The sequence below is a fragment of the Melanerpes formicivorus genome, unplaced genomic scaffold (genome assembly GCF_026170545.1).
Source record: "Melanerpes formicivorus ecotype bairdi unplaced genomic scaffold, bMelFor1.0.p_v2 SCAF_17, whole genome shotgun sequence".
In the NCBI taxonomy this organism is placed as follows: Eukaryota; Metazoa; Chordata; class Aves; order Piciformes; family Picidae; genus Melanerpes; species Melanerpes formicivorus.
The window spans coordinates 875,945-896,196 of record NW_027142369.1 but is presented as its reverse complement, the minus strand read 5'-3'; the positions used below and the strand labels follow the sequence as shown (position 1 = coordinate 896,196).

The 20,252-nt window shown below is 40.4% G+C and overlaps 1 protein-coding gene across 36 annotated transcripts in view; it reads right to left on the bottom strand.

Moving 5' to 3' along the window:
- The window catches only part of NRXN3 (neurexin 3), a 1,031,515-nt gene that overhangs the window by 749,063 nt on the left and 262,200 nt on the right, over window positions 1-20,252 (bottom strand). For all 36 annotated transcript variants that reach the window (XR_010988607.1, XR_010988609.1, XR_010988608.1 and 33 more), the window contains one exon: window positions 4,847-5,148. Coding sequence is in view for 33 of the 36 variants with exons in the window: in XM_068148688.1 (XP_068004789.1) it covers window positions 4,847-5,148 (302 nt within the window). In the remaining 3 variants the exon portion in view is untranslated. The remainder of the gene's footprint in view (window positions 1-4,846; window positions 5,149-20,252) is intronic.

The following is a 20,252-nucleotide window of genomic DNA, read 5'->3' as shown; positions in this document are numbered from 1 at the left end:
ACATTATCCAAGACTGAAACAAAGTTAAAATAATGCAATACTTACTCTTCAAATGCCCAGCAGTGTTCCCTCGAATAAGAATATTACCCTTAGAGACGTACACGCACATTAGACAGTTCACCCCTTCAGCACAAATCCAACCAAGACTCCCTTCTTCCACCCACTACCACCCACCTACATTCCTGCTCCTTTTCCAAGCCTCACTACCCTCAAGTGTCACAGAGCATCACAGGCAGGCCAATATTTCCTTTGACTTGAGGATACAGATGAAGATGAGTCCAAGACTTTTAGTGTTCCTTCCAAGTTTCCCAATCTGCAGGTTTCTTTAACAGCAGGTGAGTTTGTGACTTCCAGGAGAAGCACACAAAAATGCTTGTGCTTGGCTGTAGCTCACTTGTATCAACTGAGTCTATCAGAACTGAATCTCTCCTACTGTAAGAAGAAATGTGTTGAGTAACTGTGTAGGTAGAATTGCATCACTTGTGTCAAGGCTGAAGACAGAAGATGGACAAGATTTGTGTCTCTCCTGTGATACTGCATCTATGTTACCAAGGAGCTAGGAGAATTCACAGCTTAGATGGGTTTAGCAGGACTTTGCAGGTGTTTTATTAATTCCTCCCAAGGCATGCAGATGACAGCTGTTTGAACCTACATATTATTTCTTGTTTGTTTTTTAGCAGCTGGAGAGCTCAAGAACTTTATAGCAGACTTTGCACGGTGAATAGATTCAGTATTAATATCAAAGTGGAGCTCACGGAGGCTCCAAGTCCTTGTTCCAGGATAAATGAAGTTGGAAAGAACTATCCTAAATTGCACAGGCAAGACCTACACTGTTTCATGTGAAAATGTTCTTACAAATTTCAGAGAATTGTACACTGACTAAGGAAAGGAGTTTTGTGAAACCTCTGTGGCATTGAACATAAAGTCCTAAGTCTGTTTTATTTGTCTATGGGGATGAAATAATATCAAAAAATCCTGTCTTTGTCAAGGAAGTCTCACTCACAATGATGTGTTGTGTTAGTAAATACACTTTATCAAGCTAGGGAACTGGAGTATGGGATGAAGGAGAGATAGATCTGCAGATCTGAAGACAGACATGGAAAGTCTGACTTTCAGTCTCCTCTTCTCCTCCCATCAGACCACACCACCCTAAACACTCTGAAAGCCCTGGTAAAACACAGCCATGATCAAATTCCTAGCAAAGGTTTCTCACAAGGCAGAAAGGGCTTCATTTTAATTATAATAATAAGATAAATAAACAAGGAGATTTGCTTTGACATTAATAATCGCTATTCAAGGGAATCCGTGGGTTCGCTTGGTTTGTCTCTAAGGAGATTAACTGCTGTGATACTCATTTGATCTTAAAAATAAAAATAGCCCTTAGTACTCACCTAGATTAGATACAAAACATCCAGCAATTCAAAAAAATGCTGGGCAAAAGTCCAACTATTTAAAGTTTTGCCCTAATTCATGAAGCAAAAAAATCATGTAAATCCTCCTCCATCTCCTATCCCCAAAGAAAAGAGCAGAAGGAAAGACTACATGGCATCCTGAAGCTGCTGATAACCCATTACCTTGAACTGGCTTAGGTTTAGATCTTATTCTTGAAATTCTTCATTATTGTTTTAAGTTCATTTTAAAGAAAAATACATTTATTTCCAGTGCAATATTTCCAAGCAATTACAAGGAAGCTACTGATTTCCTTAAAGAGCTTCAAAATTCAGGAGCAATGCTCTTTTGTTGAGGTTTTGGTTTGGTTTTGAGGTGTTGGGGTTGTTTGAGGAAACATGAGGATAGCTGGAAACAAGACTCCCAAATCACCTATATTATACTACAACTTTAAGTCACTAAAGATGAAGAGTAGAGAATTTCTGACATACAAAACTATTTATGGTATACAAAATCATATTGGATGCAATAAAAGAAACAAAAGTATAACCATAAATAAACCTTATTACATCTTTTCTGCATATGAAGATGTCAAAGGACATCACAGGTTCACAGACTGCCTGAAAAACTGGTTAAGTATTTTACAGGTAAAGAAACTCTCATGTACACACAGACAAAACCAGGAGACAGAATCTGCTGGAAGCTGCTGTCAGAATGGAGAAAAACTGCTTCATTCTATGCTTTATTTAGAATGGTGTGTTCATATTTTGTTTCTTGTTAAATGAAGCATTTAGAAGATGAAAATACAGAGTGACCACTCTTAGTGTGTCCTGAAAAATGCCCACAGTAAGTATTCATTAATTATCAGTTGTTCAAGTTTTCAACCGCTTTCAAAGTCTTTGTCCTGAAGATTGAAGAGTTTTAAGACTTATTTGATATTACTAGGTAGGAAGAAAAGTCAGGATGCAAAAGGCCTGACAGGAAGGTCACAGAATTCAAGGTTTCTCTTTATGGAAAACTGCAGTTAAACTTACCAACTTTCAGAACCACCAGGATCGCTTTTCCTCTAGGCCTCATCGATTATCATTTCTGGGCAGTTTTAGGTTCTGGGTAAATGTCTCAATTTTGAGACTGAATTTGGTCAGAAGTTAAAATACAAGTATCCAGGGAAAAGATGACTCACAAAAAAACTCCATCCTTCTTGCTATTTAGTGGTTGAACTGTATTCTGTCATGCCTGTCTATGATATTGGATGCCAAATAACCTCTGTTACTTGTATTTAATTCAGACTGGCCTGCCTTTGGAATGAGCCATTCTGTTGAAACATCCTCTCTCTCGCCTAGTCAAGTTGGAGCCTTTAAGAACTCAGAATCGCATTAAAATAGATCAGGAAGACAACAATTTTGTGGTGCTGCTTAATGATGAAGAGGCACAGACAAATTTCTGTTTAACCATAGACCAAGAAAAAAAATCACAATCTGAAAGATTAGGAAAGTGAAAACTTCCCACGCATAGTTTTGTCTGCAACCCTTCCTCACTTCCTGCCTCTTCAAGATTCAAACCAATCCTGACATGAAGCAAGGATGTGTTTTACTTCAGGCACATTTTCCCATTGAAAATAGATTTCCAACAAAAGTTAAAAAAAAAAAGAAAGAAAGAAAGAAAGAAAGAAAAAGTATGGTTAACTAAACTGACCAGTAAGTTAGGCTGAGATATTTAGAGACCAGCCATTCTGAAACCATCTAAAACTAAAGAGTACATAAAATAAAGCCATATATTCTGACCCTTCCAGACTGACAAGCCTCAACTAGTTGATGCATCTCCCCCTACTGGATTGACACAAATGTCTGAGGGAAGTAGGATCATTAAGACCCATCCACTGCATAAGAAATTAGATTTGCATCTGCATATAAAACTAGTGAAAATAGACTCATCTTGCCATAAATGAGAAACCTCACCAAAGGCTGATGGCAGATATTTTTTTATCAAAGACCCAGACACCATGAGCACATAGAAATACAGGGATTCATGTGGGAATAACAAGTATCTCCAGCCCCAAACCCAAATATTTAAAACAATTATATGAAATCCCCATAACAGATAAATTATCCACTGACATCCACTAGTGTAGACTGTTTCTATTCCCTGGCACTGGTTATTCTATATTCACAGATACATTTTATCTTACCTACTGTAAAATGTTACCACAAAAGCTTTTTTTGTCATCAAATGACATTGTGTAAGCTTAAATAAAACTCTTGAAGGTTGTGTTAATATCCTCACTAAAGGGCAAATAAACAGGTTGTATTGTTTTCAAACACTGATTTCAAAATTTTAGTCCACAAGCTATTTCTGCTGCCTCTACCAATCAGCAAGACAACAAACAGCTCCTATTCACAGGGAAAAATTCACATATCATGCACTGGATGGGCCTTAGTTACTTGATATATTTGCCAGGTTTCAGAGCAAGGTTATTTAATTTTATCATATCTGTTTATATCTGAATTTATATTTTATGAGGAAGTCTTAAGGATTTTTAGACTAACCTACTACCAAATACATCACCTGATAGGGTTCTCTGCTCAGAAAAGCAGCAAGCAGATATGCAAAATTACAGTGGCAAAATCACAAAAACTTTCCCAAAGTGGAATTGTAGGGTGCTGGATTGATCTGGGTTTGCTTGACTTTTATGATTCTTCCGTTTTTCCAGTCCTGACAGCCAACAGATGAGTCTCATAGGTAGAGACACAAGGGAAAAAAAAAGTAGAATCTCATTATAGAAAGAAGGGGAGGGAAACCAAAAGAAGCAAAGAAGAACAGAGAATCAAGAAGACTCAGAAACACTCCAGCCAATTAATTCCAAAGCTTTAGAGTTAAGAAGATTACACACATACCCACCAGCCTGCATACCTGCACAGTCACATGCACACATAAGGGAAAGTAAAGGAAAAACAAAAGACTTGAAGAATTAGAATTATGACATCATGGCAATGGTTAAACCAATTAACAAAACTGAAAGAATAAGAGGAGAGGTGTAGAGTCTTGGCTGTTGTTGGAAAAAGTTTCTGTTTCCACAGTAATTAAATGCAACATGAAAATTACAGATAAGATTGAATCATAAGTGAGGAAATAAAATATATTTAATAAAAAAAAAATAAGGAGAACAGAAAAAGATAAAAGGAAAAGAGAGATGAAAGTAATGTCAGAAGTTTTTATTAAATCAAACTGGGGGAAATAAAAGAAAATTAATAAAGTGGAAATGAAGATATTGCACTAGGGATAAATTCTCATCAACTAATGTTTTTTCCACTGTCTTTTAGATACCAAGATCCAGCAAAGATGGAGAACCTCTTGCAGTTCCACTGAGCATCCCCATTTGACTATTACTCTCTCCCACCTGCTTTCCCAGTTAAAGAGAACCACAATTTCCCCAGCGTTTTCTCCCCTTGACCATTACCTGCCGCAGGTTGCGTGTCACCTTAACGTCATGCCATGCGTTGTCATTAAACTTGCCATTGACTGGCTCCACGATGGCCTCGAAAGCCCCAGACCCCAGGTTGATGACCAGCGAGACGGCGCCATCTTTCAGGGCCAGGTTGACATAATCAGCTGACTTGCCGGTGTGCAGAATGAGGCCGTTGCGTTGCCAAGTCTTGAAGGAGAGAGTGATCTCGTCGCTGCTGCTCTGGATGGGGTTTTGCGACAGGTCATAGCAAAGGTATTCAGAACCACGGAAGGTGGCCATGTTCTCATCTCGTGCTGGAAAAGAAGGAAAATAAAGGCCTGTTCAGCAGTCAGCCAAGAAGAGATTTAAGGCTGTCACGAAATTTCTAAGCAATCCCACAGCACTGTTAATGCTCTATACAACTATATATCATCACGTGCTAATGACTGTACAGCTCCTCTTGTAAGACGGCTATCAAGAGAATTAACAGCAAGGTCCTTGGTACCAAAGAACTCCAGCACTCCATTTACGGTTTTACTGCAGCACTGTGACCACAGGGATTGTTCAAAAGCATGCAGCAGAGTCTAGGAAAAGTATATTTAATGACACTGCTACAAGACACTTCCCATCTTTCTTTTCGGAGGATGATGGAAAACTCTGCTACTCATAACATGGCCATCACATACATGCTGGTCCAAAGAACCAAACATTTCCCAAGGATCAATATTTAGATTCATCAGTAATATTGTCTGACTTTATCTTAACCTATCTGCCGGGTAATTTAAAGACAGGTATCAGAATGTAATCATGACAGAGCTCCCTCTTTCTCTCAGCTGAATGAGAGATCAAGCAGAAAAGACAACCACAAAAAGCATCCCTTAGTTTCCTTTTCTGGAGAGCATGAGACATAAAACATTCTGTCCACAGACATAAGTAATGATGTTGCTGGCAAACACTTCCCAGAACTTCACCTGTTTGATCACCTTATCCAGAAAATCTGTACTAGACAAGCACCTTTTTCATACAGCAAAAATAAACACTGGGAAATTATTCACAGCACATGACAGGAAATATTTTGTCATTAAGAAAAAAATATCTTAGGTACAGTAAGGAAAATGACTGAATTAGTTTCTTAGCTACCAGAGGCAGCATTTCAATAGTGTAAAAATCCTTTGTGTGGGCTGGAAGTCTGTTTCCCAGTATCTGGTCTTCTACAGTCATTCAGAGCCAGCTCTGCTGCTGTGCTGTGCTCACATGACTTTAGCCTGCTGGGTACCCCAATTTTGCCCAGTGTAAGAAATACAGGAAGGTGATGGTAAAGCTTACAGGAGGGCTGCCTGATTCCCATTCCTACCAGTGCAATCTGGGAGAAAATGGTACTTATAATGGAATCTATACAAACCCCCCTCTCCATTTGTTGCACCTTTCTTACTCCCAGCTGTGAAAGCAAGTCTTAGCACGAGTAACTAACTACATGGTACAAGCAGTCAAGATATCACAGCTTACAATTCACTGCATAAGGCAAGTGTTGATGCTATTGACATTAATAGCACTTTCTGCTTCATTTTGTCTCATTTAGTAACACTAATACAGATTAGTTAGAATTTATTAATACAAGACTGAAGGGAAAACACTCCTCACAGCCATTCTTAAACAACTACACGGTAAAATCTGCACCCTCATAGCATGAAACAGCAGTGACAAAACAGCACAGTGTTGCAACATGAACATATATCATCCCCAAGTGGCAGAGACTTGCAGTCTTGATTGAGGTTATCACAGAATGAACTTGTGAAAATATCTAGGCATGTCAAAAGCAGCAGTATCATGTGTTTGTACTCATGTAAGCATATTTATACACCCCCGTGAGCAAACAGTAAGAAAAATTACTTCATGCAACAGTACAGATTGGGAATCAAGCAGCTCAGAAGCAGCTCTACAGACAATCCGAGTGCTCCAGTGGACCAGCTGAGCACAAGGCAGCAGTGTCTGCCTGTTCAGCAAAAGCCAGCCATATCCAGGGCTGTACTACCAAGAACGCAGCCAGCAGGCTGGGGAAAGTGATTCTTCCTCTAATGAACACTTGAGAGATCACATCAGGAGTAATCTGTCCAGTATTGCACTCTCCTGAATAAAAATGGCTTCAACATACTGGAGTGAGTCCAGCAAAGAGCTACCACAGCACTCAAGGTGCTGGAGTAGATGATGTGGATGGAGAGACCAAGAGACCTGAGTTTCTTCTGCCTCAGGGAGAGACAACATAAGGGAGATCTTATTGCTCACTGCAACAGCTTCATGGGAGAGCATGGAGAAGATGAGGCCAAATGCTTCTCAGAAGTCTGCAGAAGAATGATAAGAGGCAACAGCAAAGCAAGAATACAAGAAATTCTCAAAACGAATATAAAAAGTGCTTCATCTTGAGGATGGTCTGTGGGAAGAGGGTACTATTACAATGGTCAAACACTAGGAATGGCCTAGAGGGCCTGTGAAATCTCCATCTTTAGAAATATTTAAACTTGATTATGCATGGTCCTGTGCTGCCTGCTGTAGCTGGACCTCCTCTGAGCTGTAGGTTAGACTATGTGGGCCTCTGGAGGTCCCTTGCACATTACTTGCTTCTGTGATTCTATTCTGAACATATTTAACTACCACCAAGGAGTGCATGTGCTTGTGTTAGTGTTCAACTGGCCTAAGCACAGAGGGCTGATATTGATTGCGGTTCTGGAAGTCAGAGCCGAGCGCTTAGCAACCCTCCTCACAATGATAATTCCCCTGCCTAGCCACTCCTGATTCATCAGAAGGGAACGTGTTACAATCAAGTTGGACACATGCTCTATGTACCTGCAGGTAATTCCCATCAAACAGCCAGCATCTGAGGGCAGGAGTCAAACACAATCATTATGACTGAGCCTTTTTCCCCCAGCTGCAGATGTGTGAAGAAGTGAATACACATTTGATGTCTTTGGGAAGGGAGGCGTGGGGGGTTGATTGTTCACTCAGTACAAGGCATATTAACAGGGCTCATTTTCACTTTCTCATTCACTTAGATGAAATCTCACTGGTCTACTGAGTACAAAGAAGAAGGTAAAGAGTAGATTAGAAGTCTAAATGGCAATTTAAGGCAACCATTGCAGACTCATCAAAACAGAGCAGAGAAAATTCAGAGGGATATTACTCTTACCTGTACCACTGGTTTTAATATAAGATGCTATCAACCTGTGTGCTACTATGTGCCTGTTTTTTCCAGTCATCTACTGATGACCCTCGTCACAGATGGGATTGCAGACCTGAACCATCTTTGTAGCCTTCCTGTTCTCTGGAGAATGTCACCTATTTCTGTTTCATGTGCTGTTATGGGCTTTATTTCTTCCCCCTGTGGCTGCTCTGCATAGATATTCAAATTTGCAGATCACACACTAAAGCGTCTCTGGGCTTCTCTGGCTGATCCAAAGTCACACCTCTCCACTGCATGTCTTATAAGCACAATTCCCAAGATCAACTTACGCTCTAAAATTGTGTTCTCCAAGACACCAATTCCTAAATGGATTACCAGTGGTCATGTGGATGCCTGATCTACCAGCTTCATGAAAGGCTTCAGCACGCAGATGACGATCTAATTCCTCAAGACTCTGACTATGTCCTCCAAGCTACCAAAGAGTCAGGCCACATCAAAGACTATTTACCAAGCACAGCCCTTCTATGCTGTCCTACCTGTTAGGACACTGACATATGTGATGGCTGTGACCATAAACACATGAGAATCACGCAACACAACAGAAGGGAAAAAGAGCTACAAGTTCTCTTCACAAATGTATGAAGAGAAAAATCCCTAAGTAAGCTGCAGGCCTCCCAGTACTTCCATACAATTTTAGGTACAGTCTAGTGACACCTGGAAGAGAGAGAGTGGTGAACTGCTGGTTGTTAGCTCATGGCCCTTGTGTAGTACTTCTCTGTAGGCTCTACAAATTGTGGTGGCATTTGTGTCTTCTATATTCTTTAAACATGAGTGGTGCATCAAGGAACTTCTGCATAGCAGCACAGCTAACCTAGAATAGCTAAACTTAAACTCCAAATCAAAGTCAACAGCAATCCTTGGTTTATATTACATGAAGCAACAGATCAAACTCTAGTTTTATGGGGGTGTGAAACTCTCTGTATATATTAAGCGGTATTAACTTGAATTCATTATCTCATTTTTCAAGTGTGACCATGAAACTGTATTAAATAATATTTACTTAAAACAGTATTTAGAGTATTTGCAAACTTCTGGTTTATGCATGATTTGCAAGCTTTAATTTTTAACTGTCAGCACCAGACAAATTCACAAAAATCAGAATGAGAGCAGAGTACCACATGTAAGCAACTAAATCTTCCATTTCATTCATTAATATTAACCTAAACCCATTATTTATTTTCTAACACATTCACATAACTAAACAAAGCCCACGCAAGACAAGTGATGCAAATGAAAAGCAATTGCTCACTGACAATTGACTGATATCCAGCCAGTCCCCAGGCTATGGACCCTGGCCAACTTTCTCCCTAGTTTATATGTTAAGCATGACTACATTTAATACAGAATATCCCTTTGGTCAGCTGGGGTCAGCTGTTTTGGCTGTGTCCCCTCCCAGCTTTTTGTGCACCCTCAGTCTGCTCACTGGTAGGGAGGTATTAGGAGCAGAAAAGGCCTTGGCTTAGTGTAAGCTCTGCTCAGCAATAACTCAAACATCCCTGAATTATCAAGACTGTTTCCAGCACGAATCCAAAACATAGACCCACACCACCCACTATGAAAAAAAAAGATATTTCTACCCCAGCCAAAACCAGCTGTAATAAACTACAGCTACACAGAAGGCCTAAGTGCAAGGAGGTAAAAGAAGGCGGAAGTTGTCACTGTTAGCATTAGTCCTGCTGCTTGAATGATGGGCCCTCCTCACCTGAGGATGTGCTAGTGGACACAATTATGAACATACTGCAATCAGGCATCATCTATGCTTTCAACAGCAGAAACATTTAACACAAGGAAACTATCTAATTTAGTTCTGATAGGATGACTGGCTAACATCATGGTGCTAGGAAGCATAATTGAACTCAGTGTTTCTGGGCAAAAAATTTGTGGTTGTTTTCCTGTGCTGTTGAAATTCACAGGTATTCCTCCTTTCTATACTAAACCTTACATCATGAAAAATAAACCTGACATTTTAAAATTCCATCTAAGCTGCAGGAAATATTTTCACTTGAGTCAGAACAGAGTCTGAAAAGAATAAACTCTACATATGAACTATGTGTACTAAGGGGGAAAGAGACTGAGAATCTATTCTAGGTGATGAGCTGTGGGAGATCAAGACCTCACTTTCCAAAGGATGCAGCAGAACCTCTGTCTGGGGAAACTCTCAGGAGCTGTCCTAGGGGGTAATTCTGTTCTGAGCAGGGTTGTCCTGAAAGTCACCTATAATAGCTATGATCCTCAACAACCTTACAGAACAACTCACGATTTATGTTCCAAGACACCTTCTCATGTATCTGATGTTCCCTCAGAGGTTAGAGGAGGAGAAACTGTACATCAAATGTCACAGAAAGTAAGGCAGCCAGCACCTCTGAAGGACCACAAAGGCTAATTATTTCCATCACCCTCCTGAAGAGTTGTCCAAAGAAACTCTAATGAAAGCCTTCAGAAGTGGTCAAAGCAGCTCACCCAGGTTCATGTTCTCAAAACAATGCTGCATAATTTAGTAACAACCAGGCTGTTAAAGATGGTGACACTCCAATAATAGCTAAACAGCAGATTACTGCATCTTCCCTTCAGTTGTCTAAATCCTTTGGTTGCATTCCTCCTTTATAGACTTTGGGCAGGAAAAATAATACATCCAAATAGTTCTGTTTTTCCTAGTCTGATCATTCTTCACACCACCCAACTGACTCCATGACACCATTAATTAAACCCTCTCATAAGGTCCCATGCTCTCTCTCACATACATAGTTTTGTCCTCTTAATAGTCAAAACCAAATATTTGTTTGAAAAGCCTTACAGATGTTATTTAATTATTCAGATGCTTATGAAATAGCGTGCAAGCTGTTCTTCAATGCATGAAGCATCTTCCAAATATCACCAACAGTGACACTGCTACGTGGAAGCTTTGAGAGTCGTATACACGAACTGTAAAGTAGGAATGGCTAAGTCCCCTTTACATCACAATGAGATGGCTGAATCTATTGTATTGCTAAAAACCTTATAAATTATGAAATTATGGGAATAAATTGGCAGAAGTAAAAACATGTTTGCTGTTGGAAAATCACAGAAAAAGGTTATAATGGAGAAGATTAAGTGCTAAGCCGGAGTCTCATAGTAAAAAAGAAAAAAGGCACTTTCCCAAATGCTTACTAGCTTTAAACCATTCCGGGTAACGTTACTGGCATTTATTGTTTCCTCAGGCCTCTCATTCTGTCTTATTGTGTCTACCTACTTTGTAACTTGGAAGCAGAGAAGAACCAGAGTAACATCAGAAATAGGGTAGGTAAGAATCAATGTAGGACATCTCTCACCATGTATAAGAGATGCAAAGACCAGTGTTAGCCCAGGAGCCCGAAACAACATGCACTCAGGAGTCAGGGCTTAATTCAAATTTTGCCTAGTGTAGCAGCTCTGATATTACTCAAAAAGCTCTTTTATCTCACCAGTAAGAGCAAAAGCAGCATTATGTTACACCAGAGAATGCCAAGTACCTGGCATGAATCACGCCCTCTCCTCTGTTATCTGCCGCTTTACACGCTACCCTTTGAGTGCAAAGGAAAATGCTTGTTAAAAGGTCCTCAAATTTAAGCCCAGAAGAGATCAAGGACACTTGGCAATACAATGACTGTTAGCCCTATTGTCAAACTTGACTTATCTATTATTTCCCTGAGCTCCAAAGCTCTTACTAAACACAGGAGGAAGACACTTTCTCTAAAGATACCGCACAAATGCTCTGGAGCTGCAGGTTTCACCTCTGCTTGCTTCCTGTGTCCTTGGATGATGCTCTTTGGACTAGCTCATACACACAGGAGGCTCTGATCCCATAGGCTGCAAACCATGCCTAAGAGACCCAGAACCAGCCCTGCAAAATGACTTAGGTCTCCTGATGAATTTGGGTCACTGTGCATCAAAGAGAGAGCAAAGGGAGTGGACAAGCATGTGTGTGCTTGTGAGGAATGTCCCCTAGGTGCCTGATCCTCAAACAGCTGCCATGTATGAATGGAAAACATATAAAGCAGTTTCTATGTACCATATTCACCTATCAGTGATAGAGCTAACAGTCTGTTAGAAGCATGACTGCTTTCTTTCTGGAGCATGCACTTATTATAGATGCAGTTGAAGTTCATACCATCTAAACAAATGAAAATTCACACAAATGAAAAGGTATTTTGCTTCTCAGCCCTGGAAAACTCTCGATTTTCTCAACAAGGTATTACTGTCCTCTCAACTCTTCTGAGAGGAATTAAAAAAATAAAAATGAAAAAAAAATCAGATGTATGACTAGAAAATTTCCAGAGATTATTTAAACCTAGATTCATCAATACTATGAGCCACAAATTCCCTACTGATTCTCCAAACCACCTTTTCTTTATTTTTCTGAAAGGGAAACAAAAAAGATTCTGAAGACCCTGAACCCATGTGAATGAACCATTTACTACAGACCTCGCTCAGCAGCACCATTTGCTCCAATACCACACAAAACAGCTGAAAAATGCACTCATAAAAATCTTTTCACTACAATGCTTTGATGATAATAGAATAATAGAATAAACCAGGTTGGAAGAGACATTCAAGATCACCGCGTCCAACCCATCAACCAATCCAACCCACCTAAACAACTAAACCATGGCACCAAGTACCCCATCAAGTCTCCTCCTGAACACCTCCAATGATGGTGACTCCACCACCTCCCCGGGCAGCCCATTCCAATGGGCAATCACTCTCTCTGTATAGAACTTCTTCCTGACATCCAGCCTAATAAATATATTAGTATGACAATAGTGAAAATTAATAAATAAGATGTCTGTGGTGACAGGTTGGACTCGATGATCTTTGAGGTCTCTTCCAACCTTAGTGATACTGTGATGTCTTTAAAAAGTACAGCATAATGGTAGCATATATATATTTTTTAAAACTGCTTACCAGAATTGATCCAAATGACAGACTACAGGTATGGAAGCCAGCACCTGATCATTCTATCCTTGACTTTCCCACTGATTTACTGTGCAACCTGAGGCACTTTAATTAACCTCAGCTATCTCCATCTGTTCTACATAGATAACAAAAATATAGGTCCTTGAGACCTATGGGAAAGGAACAATCTATGAGTTTAATAAAACTTCTCTGGAAAACAAGACATGTTCCACATCGATGAAGGAGAAAACACACAGCAGTCCAGTATGTATGAAGTGCATCCTTCGGTCCACCTATTTTTCACAGTTTGTTGAGTACAAACAAGTGTGCTGCGGTCAGTGTGCGATGTGATACTGCATTCCCTGCCATTTGCAAGGAAACAATAAACTTTGAGTACCAATCTGACTGTGGCACTATGTACTTCGAGGTGTGCTTGATATTTATGGTCTGATCAGCTCTCATGAGGTCTGTGGTGACAGGTTGGACTTGATGATCTTTGAGGTCTCTTGCAACCTTGGTGATTCTGCGTGTGATTCTGTGGCTGGATAAAGAGAGCCCAAAAAATTTAAAAATCCCATGACAATATCTTGCTTAGCGCAGAATTAAATTCAACAATTTCATTTTACACTTCCTTAAAAATACATTTCTCAAAAAAATAGCACTCCATTTTAAAATAAAAGCGTGAAACACATTTGTTTTTCAATGAATGATGCTGAATAAATCAATGTTGAAAGTAATTTGCCAGAAACAATCTGATATATTCAGATAAATTTACAATTTGTTTTGGTTGAACAAAGTATACTTTTTCCTTTCGATTTCTCTGAACAATTCTGCTGCTCTCCCTCCCAGCCCCAGAAGGTGCAAGAAAAGCAAGGTGCTGCTACTAATTTTGTCTGGGCCCCTCAATTTAAGGACATTGAGGCTCTTGAACATGTACAGAGAAGGGCAACAAGGCTGGTGAGAGGCCTTGAACACAAGCCCTATGAGGAGAGGCTGAGAGAGCTGGGATTGTTTAGCCTGGAGAAGAGGAGGCTCAGGGGTGACCTCATTGCCCTCTACAACTACCTGAAGGGTGGTTGTAGCCAGGAGGGGATTGGTCTCTTCTCTCAGGCAACCAGCACCAGAACAAGGGGACACAGTCTCAAGCTGCACCAGGGGAAGTTTAGGCTCAAGGTGAGGAGAAAGTGCTTCACAGAGAGTTGTTAGCCGTTGGAATGTGCTGCCCAAGGAGGTGGTAGAGTCACCGTCCCTGGAGGTGTTCAAGAGGGGACTGGACGTGGCACTTGGTGCCATGGTCTAGTCATGAGGTCTGTGGTGACAGGTTGGACTTAATGATCTTTGATGTCTTTTCCAACCTTATTGATTCTATGATTCAAGATACCATTGATGCTGGTCTGGGCACAAGGACTCCTCTAGATTCCCCATTGCTGAGCATGGGGGAGGACAATTCCCATTGCTGCTGTATTTACTTTTCCATATGGTTTTTATGTTGTTCCACATTTCTTCTAGTTTACATAACTTTCTCATGCATCATTCTAAAACATAAGAATGCTGGTCTCTAAACCTATCATCCAGCAAAAATATTTCCTTATAGACTGAACATTCAGAAAAGTGCAGACTGACCAGACAGAGAAGACTGCAGCACCAAGAATACAAAACTCAAGAACATATTCACCAGTCCTCCTCTCACAGACCTATCTCTGTAATGGGTTGTTACCCAGCCCTCTGCCCTTCATGTAGAACACAGGACAGTGCAGCAAGGTAAGAGAATGTGAGTATACAGCTAAGCTCTTCATTCACCAGCTTTTTATCTTACATACTCCATTGAACAAAAGTGCCATTGTTTTATATAAATACAACTGAAGCAATCTGCTTGCCAACAAGGAACATCATATTCACCACCTGAAACTTATTATTCCTCAGCAGCAGTCTGTATCCCAGTTGCAATCCCCAAGTTTCACACTAGTTTTACTCTTCTAGTCTGTTTAAAACAAACAAATAACAGAAATCAAACACCAAATACAAATTCTGATGCTAAGTATTTCGACCTGTTTGATATTAGGTGTAGATTCAAGAACACTAACATTCAGCTAATAAAGCAGGATGCACTTGTGGAATTTTCATTGTTTAAAATACCGAAGACAAGGTCTTCTCCAAACTTTCTGACCTCAGCAAAAAGCCATAGCATTAGGGAGAACAATGTTAGGTAGCTATCACAGTCTTCCCTATATATGTGTTAGGATTGGCGCTGCTGCTTGGGAAAAAACATAGGAACTGTTGAAGTCTTCCACAACAGTCTGCAAGAATGAACAAAGAAGATTTACATCAACATTGAGAAAAAGAAAGTTGAAAAGTGCGTTCAGAACAAAAGCACGTCTAAGGAGCCCAGGGGAAGGAGAAACTCCTGCTTTCACTGAAGGGCACTCTTTTAGCAAACTGCTGTAGGCTCTCAACGAAAGGACAGCCACAGAGAGGTAGTAGTGTCTGTGCGCTTGTGTTAGCAGCAGCCGTCCAGCAGGCGTCAGGCTTGCTGTGGAGCAGGGAGCCCTTTGGGCATCCTTCCAGCATTGAAGTGAGAGCAGAAAACTAGTTAACACTAATCACTGTAATAACACAATAATGATCCACAAAATTATACTTTTCAATAGCAGTGAGCGGTATTGAAAGCCATGCCCATGGGAAAGGGGAGGCGCATGGAAGGCGAAAAGCAAAAGTGGGGTGGGAGAGAGATGCAGAGTGGGCAAAGCAGTGTGTGAGACTGGTGATACAGTGACTGTGGTTATGTCAGCTCCTCACAGTTTTAGTGTTATTGGAGAGCGTGTATGTGTGGAACCCCAATACTGACACAGTATCAAAATACACTCCCAAATGCCACTACTGTCCTTCATTGATGCTCATCATGAGATTTCATTGAAACCGTTTACTGAAGTAGCAGTACCCAAACTCAATTTGAGGCACAACGATTCTTCTCCAAACAAAGCCACAGGCAAGGGACTCTTACAAGCTGGCAGACCAGCTTTGGCCAGTAATTATTTAAGGGTGGAAATGTGTGCATTTGTATGCAATGAGAAACGGGCTAGCCTTCTGCTATGTGGATACAGCAGTGAGTTCGTGTGTTTTATCAGGGCAGCAGAGATGTATACGCAGATACAGGCAGTACAGATACAGGCACATCATATTTCTGTGGAAAGTCAGATAAAGTGCATCTGAATAAACACAGTGTGTACACAAAAAGAGATATGCCCTTTGTTACATCATGAAAGGAAGCAGGCATTCATGTGAAGAGATTTATATAGAGCAAGAAACACACAAAACAGGGTTGGAGTGGCTGTGCATGCATATGTGTAAAACGTGGGAGAATCACATTCTTGTACACTTCACTGTATATGTATGAGGGCAGGAATGAAAGGCATCTCCCCCAGTAACTTCAGGGCACCCACATGTGTGGGTTACACACATGTATGTACACAAAGAAAATGGATAATTATCTTGAGCAGGCGTAAATACAGGAGTGAACACACACAGTCGTAGAGAGTAAGCATAGATGTCCAAAGCACATGAGGGTGTAAGCATGCTGGAAGCACAGCGAGCTCTGGCATTGCACACAGGAGTGAGAGGGAGGCCATGCCAGTGTTTCTGGCGCATGCTCCAACTTCATCCTGGGCTTTTTTCCCTTCGTGTTTTAGGGTTTTTTCTGCGGCAGAGCAGACTCCATGTCTACAGGGAAGGTGCTTAATGAGACAAATCCAATCTCTCGTATGCCTTATCAGTTGTGGACAGGCCTGTTTCTGACAGCTGACCTTTCCCACTGCACGCTGCTGAAAAATCCATACACCACAAACAATTAACACAATGGTGAAAACATAAAGCTGATGGAAGGGAAGACTCTAGACTGTTACAGACAATAGGGAGAGAGGGATACACATAAAAATGACAGAGAGCAGCCATACAAGGAGGTTTGATTCCACCTTATTTTGCTACGCACACATTTTATTACCTCTTTTGCAGTATGACTGTAGCAAAGCTGTGTGCAAAAACAAGGCCCATGTAACACAAGAAAGGAAGGAAAGCCAAGAGGACTCTATTGGTATATAATTTCATTAAGCCCACAACCAAGTCCCTCACAAAATAAGGAAAAACATACTAAAAGCAAGGAAAAAAAAAGCACACAGAGCAGAAGAGGGGAAGACAAACATCACCCTGCCATCATATGCCTCTGCTGCTGTGGAGCTAGTTCCTAACAGTATACAGATAAATACATTATTTAAAAGAAGTAAACTGAATATATATGAGTTAGGAACCTCAAAAATAATACACTCTGTCAAATGGTCTCTTCTGATAATGACAAGGAGGCTTGTCTCAAGGACAGTACGATTCCAGTTCCAAGTAAGCAGAAGACTGTTTCTGTTGGAAGGCATAAACACCTGTACAAAGTGTATGGGCTCATCAGATGTCCAAAAGATTGGCTACTCAGGAAAGGCTCAGAGAAAATCTGCATGTTCTCAGCAATGCTGCCATCCCAGTGTGAGACTTGGGCAAACCACACACACTGCATTTTCTGAAGTTTCTCTTCACTGATACGATTTCCCATAATACATGCATGACACCAGCATGCCTGAAGATCATCAAGACCAACATACCTCAAATGATAAGAGCAAAACCTCGGCACACAGAATTCACATGCTAACTTGAAAGAGCAGACATCGATTTTTGCACAGTAGACTCCCTCCGTATGCAAAAGACAGAGTAGCCTACTCTTATCAAATGTTTTGGTCATTCACTGTTACTGCATTTCAGTAATGGAGACTCTGAAAGGGAGATGCTTTTGCATTTTACAAACTCCCTAACTGTACAGTAGCACAGGGGTTAGATGATGCTGAGGAAAGCTCACAAAACATAAGTTTGCCAGCTCCACAAAAGTCATTTGGACACAGCATCCAATTCATCTAGGTACTTGTGGAAAACTAAACTTGTTATTGAGGATTTTACATGCCATCCAGACATGCCTGAGAAACAGTTGTGGGCTGAGAAGCACAGGAAGTCATTTGAGGTCAGAGAGGGAAACTCAGCAGCGCAACAGGTATTTCACTTTAGCATCTCTGACTGAAAAAGATGCTGAGGAACAGAAAAGGTACTTGGGCAAAAGTATTCTGGCTATCCACTGGTAGCATACAAGAGCTCTTCAAACCCCAGCTAACCAAGAAAGTTTTGGAAGGAAAAAGGGTATCAATGTGGAGAGTTTTTTTTATTCCATTGAAAAAGTTATATCATGATTGTAATTATTCCTTGGCTATTTCCATGTGTTCTTTTGATATATACATATTATATCAATCTATTTCAATGATACATATTATACCAATCTATTTCAATGCAATAAAAATGGGTGCTTAGTATATACCATAAATCTCTTAGAAGAGTTATCAGCTCATGTGTTTTCATAGAATTCTGAAATTGTCTATGCTATTTGGAATAATAGATCAGAGTTATGCTATCAGTTCATTCAAAATTAGTAACTTTATACCATCAATGAAGTTACTTTCATATCTTGATGTGACAGCGCCAAGAATGAGCCCAGCTGTTTTCATTAGTTCAAATTACTGGGTAGCACAATCTTAATAAAGCCCTGTATAAGTTATCAACATTGAATATCAATTAAAACCCATTAAAACCCCCAACCAAATCTGTGCTTCTCTTCAGTATTTCAATTCAAACTCTGAACCCCTTGGCCCTGATAAAAATTAGGAGTAATCTTTTGGTAATCAGTGAAGGTACACTGCTGGATGTAAGACAGCGATCATGCTGGTATCTGTGTTCATGTTATTTTCCCTAAGCCTGTTGCTATAAGGTCAGAACTGATGTAATTCTTATTCTTACAAGCAAAACCCAGCTGCTGTAAAAAATGACTTTTCAAATCTCCCTGCAGGAAATGTGGCACAGCCCTTGTGTTACAACTACTACTGAAAAAATGCATGTTTCTCTTCGAGTTCAGAAAGTGCTGCAGTTATTTTCCTGGAACAGAGTTTGCCCTGGAGGGTTCTTGATTTCCGTGGGGTTAGGGTTTTTGCAAATATCAAAGACCCCCTATTCTAATCTAAACACCAGGGGCATTTGTATCATTTATAAATATTTTATAACCCTTGTTTTACCACAGTGTTGTCCCTTTTCAGGCTGTTCCTCGGACTTTAACAGCTCCATTACCACACCATCACTGTGTCTCACCCTTTTGGAACTGAAAGTTAGTCAGAAGTTTTGGGGAGGAGAAATGTCAGTTTTGATCAAGGTCCAGAGAGCAAACCCTCATGCATCTTTGCACACAGCCAGGGTGAGGAACCACTGAAGCCCTTTCTTTGTGGAAAGGAAAGGATCCCCACTTGGAAAATATGAGACAATTCTGCAAAGTGTCTTTGCCAAAGCAATCTCCAGGGCCTCCAGATTAGTGGTTTCTTGACAACTCCCTGCTCAAATGTGCTCAGTTCCAATGAACAGAAATGGTTTGGTTTTTTCCCTGTAACCGCTACATCTGCAACTACTTTGTGGTGTCACAGACAAACTGGGGTCCTTTTGCACACTATCTCTAGCAACAGAATTTTGGCAGACAAAGTCCTACTAGTACCTTCATAATCCCTCATAGAGCTGCTGAAGGAGGACTGTTGGCAGAATTTGGCCTTGACATGGTAATTTTCAAAGGTATTCTGTTAATTTATATGTCAGTGGAAGGTATAACATATTTTCTCCAAACTCTGCTGGTTTGCAGAGCTAAGAAAAATAAGGGGGGAAATACATATAATTATGCTAATTTATATAACTCATCACTATATACCTATATATGCAGTTTTATCCTTATCTTCACAAACCTGGACTCAAAAAATAAAGAAGCTCAGTAAATTGTTTGGGTTTTGTTAAATTTTACACACTTGGATTTTTGCTTGTAATTATACTTCAACCCCACAACAGAAGGAAACTGCATAACTCAACTACCCTGGGAGGACACTAGAGCAAGAGAACTCACTGCAAATAGTACATACCAACACTGAGATCTCTTGCACGGTTACCTGATGGCCTACACTGTTAAACTCTCTCACCTGCAGCCCACAGAGGATCATAGTTGTTTCTGCTGCTGTCTAAATACATTTCTGGAGGGTCACTTTCCTGCCTCTTTGTACTTTAAACTTCCACAATCTGTTTGGCTTGACACTACCATGACGCATAAAGTGTAAGACAGAGTTTGTGCCCCACTCAACTTCAATGTCTTCTGGCTTTTACTATGAATGC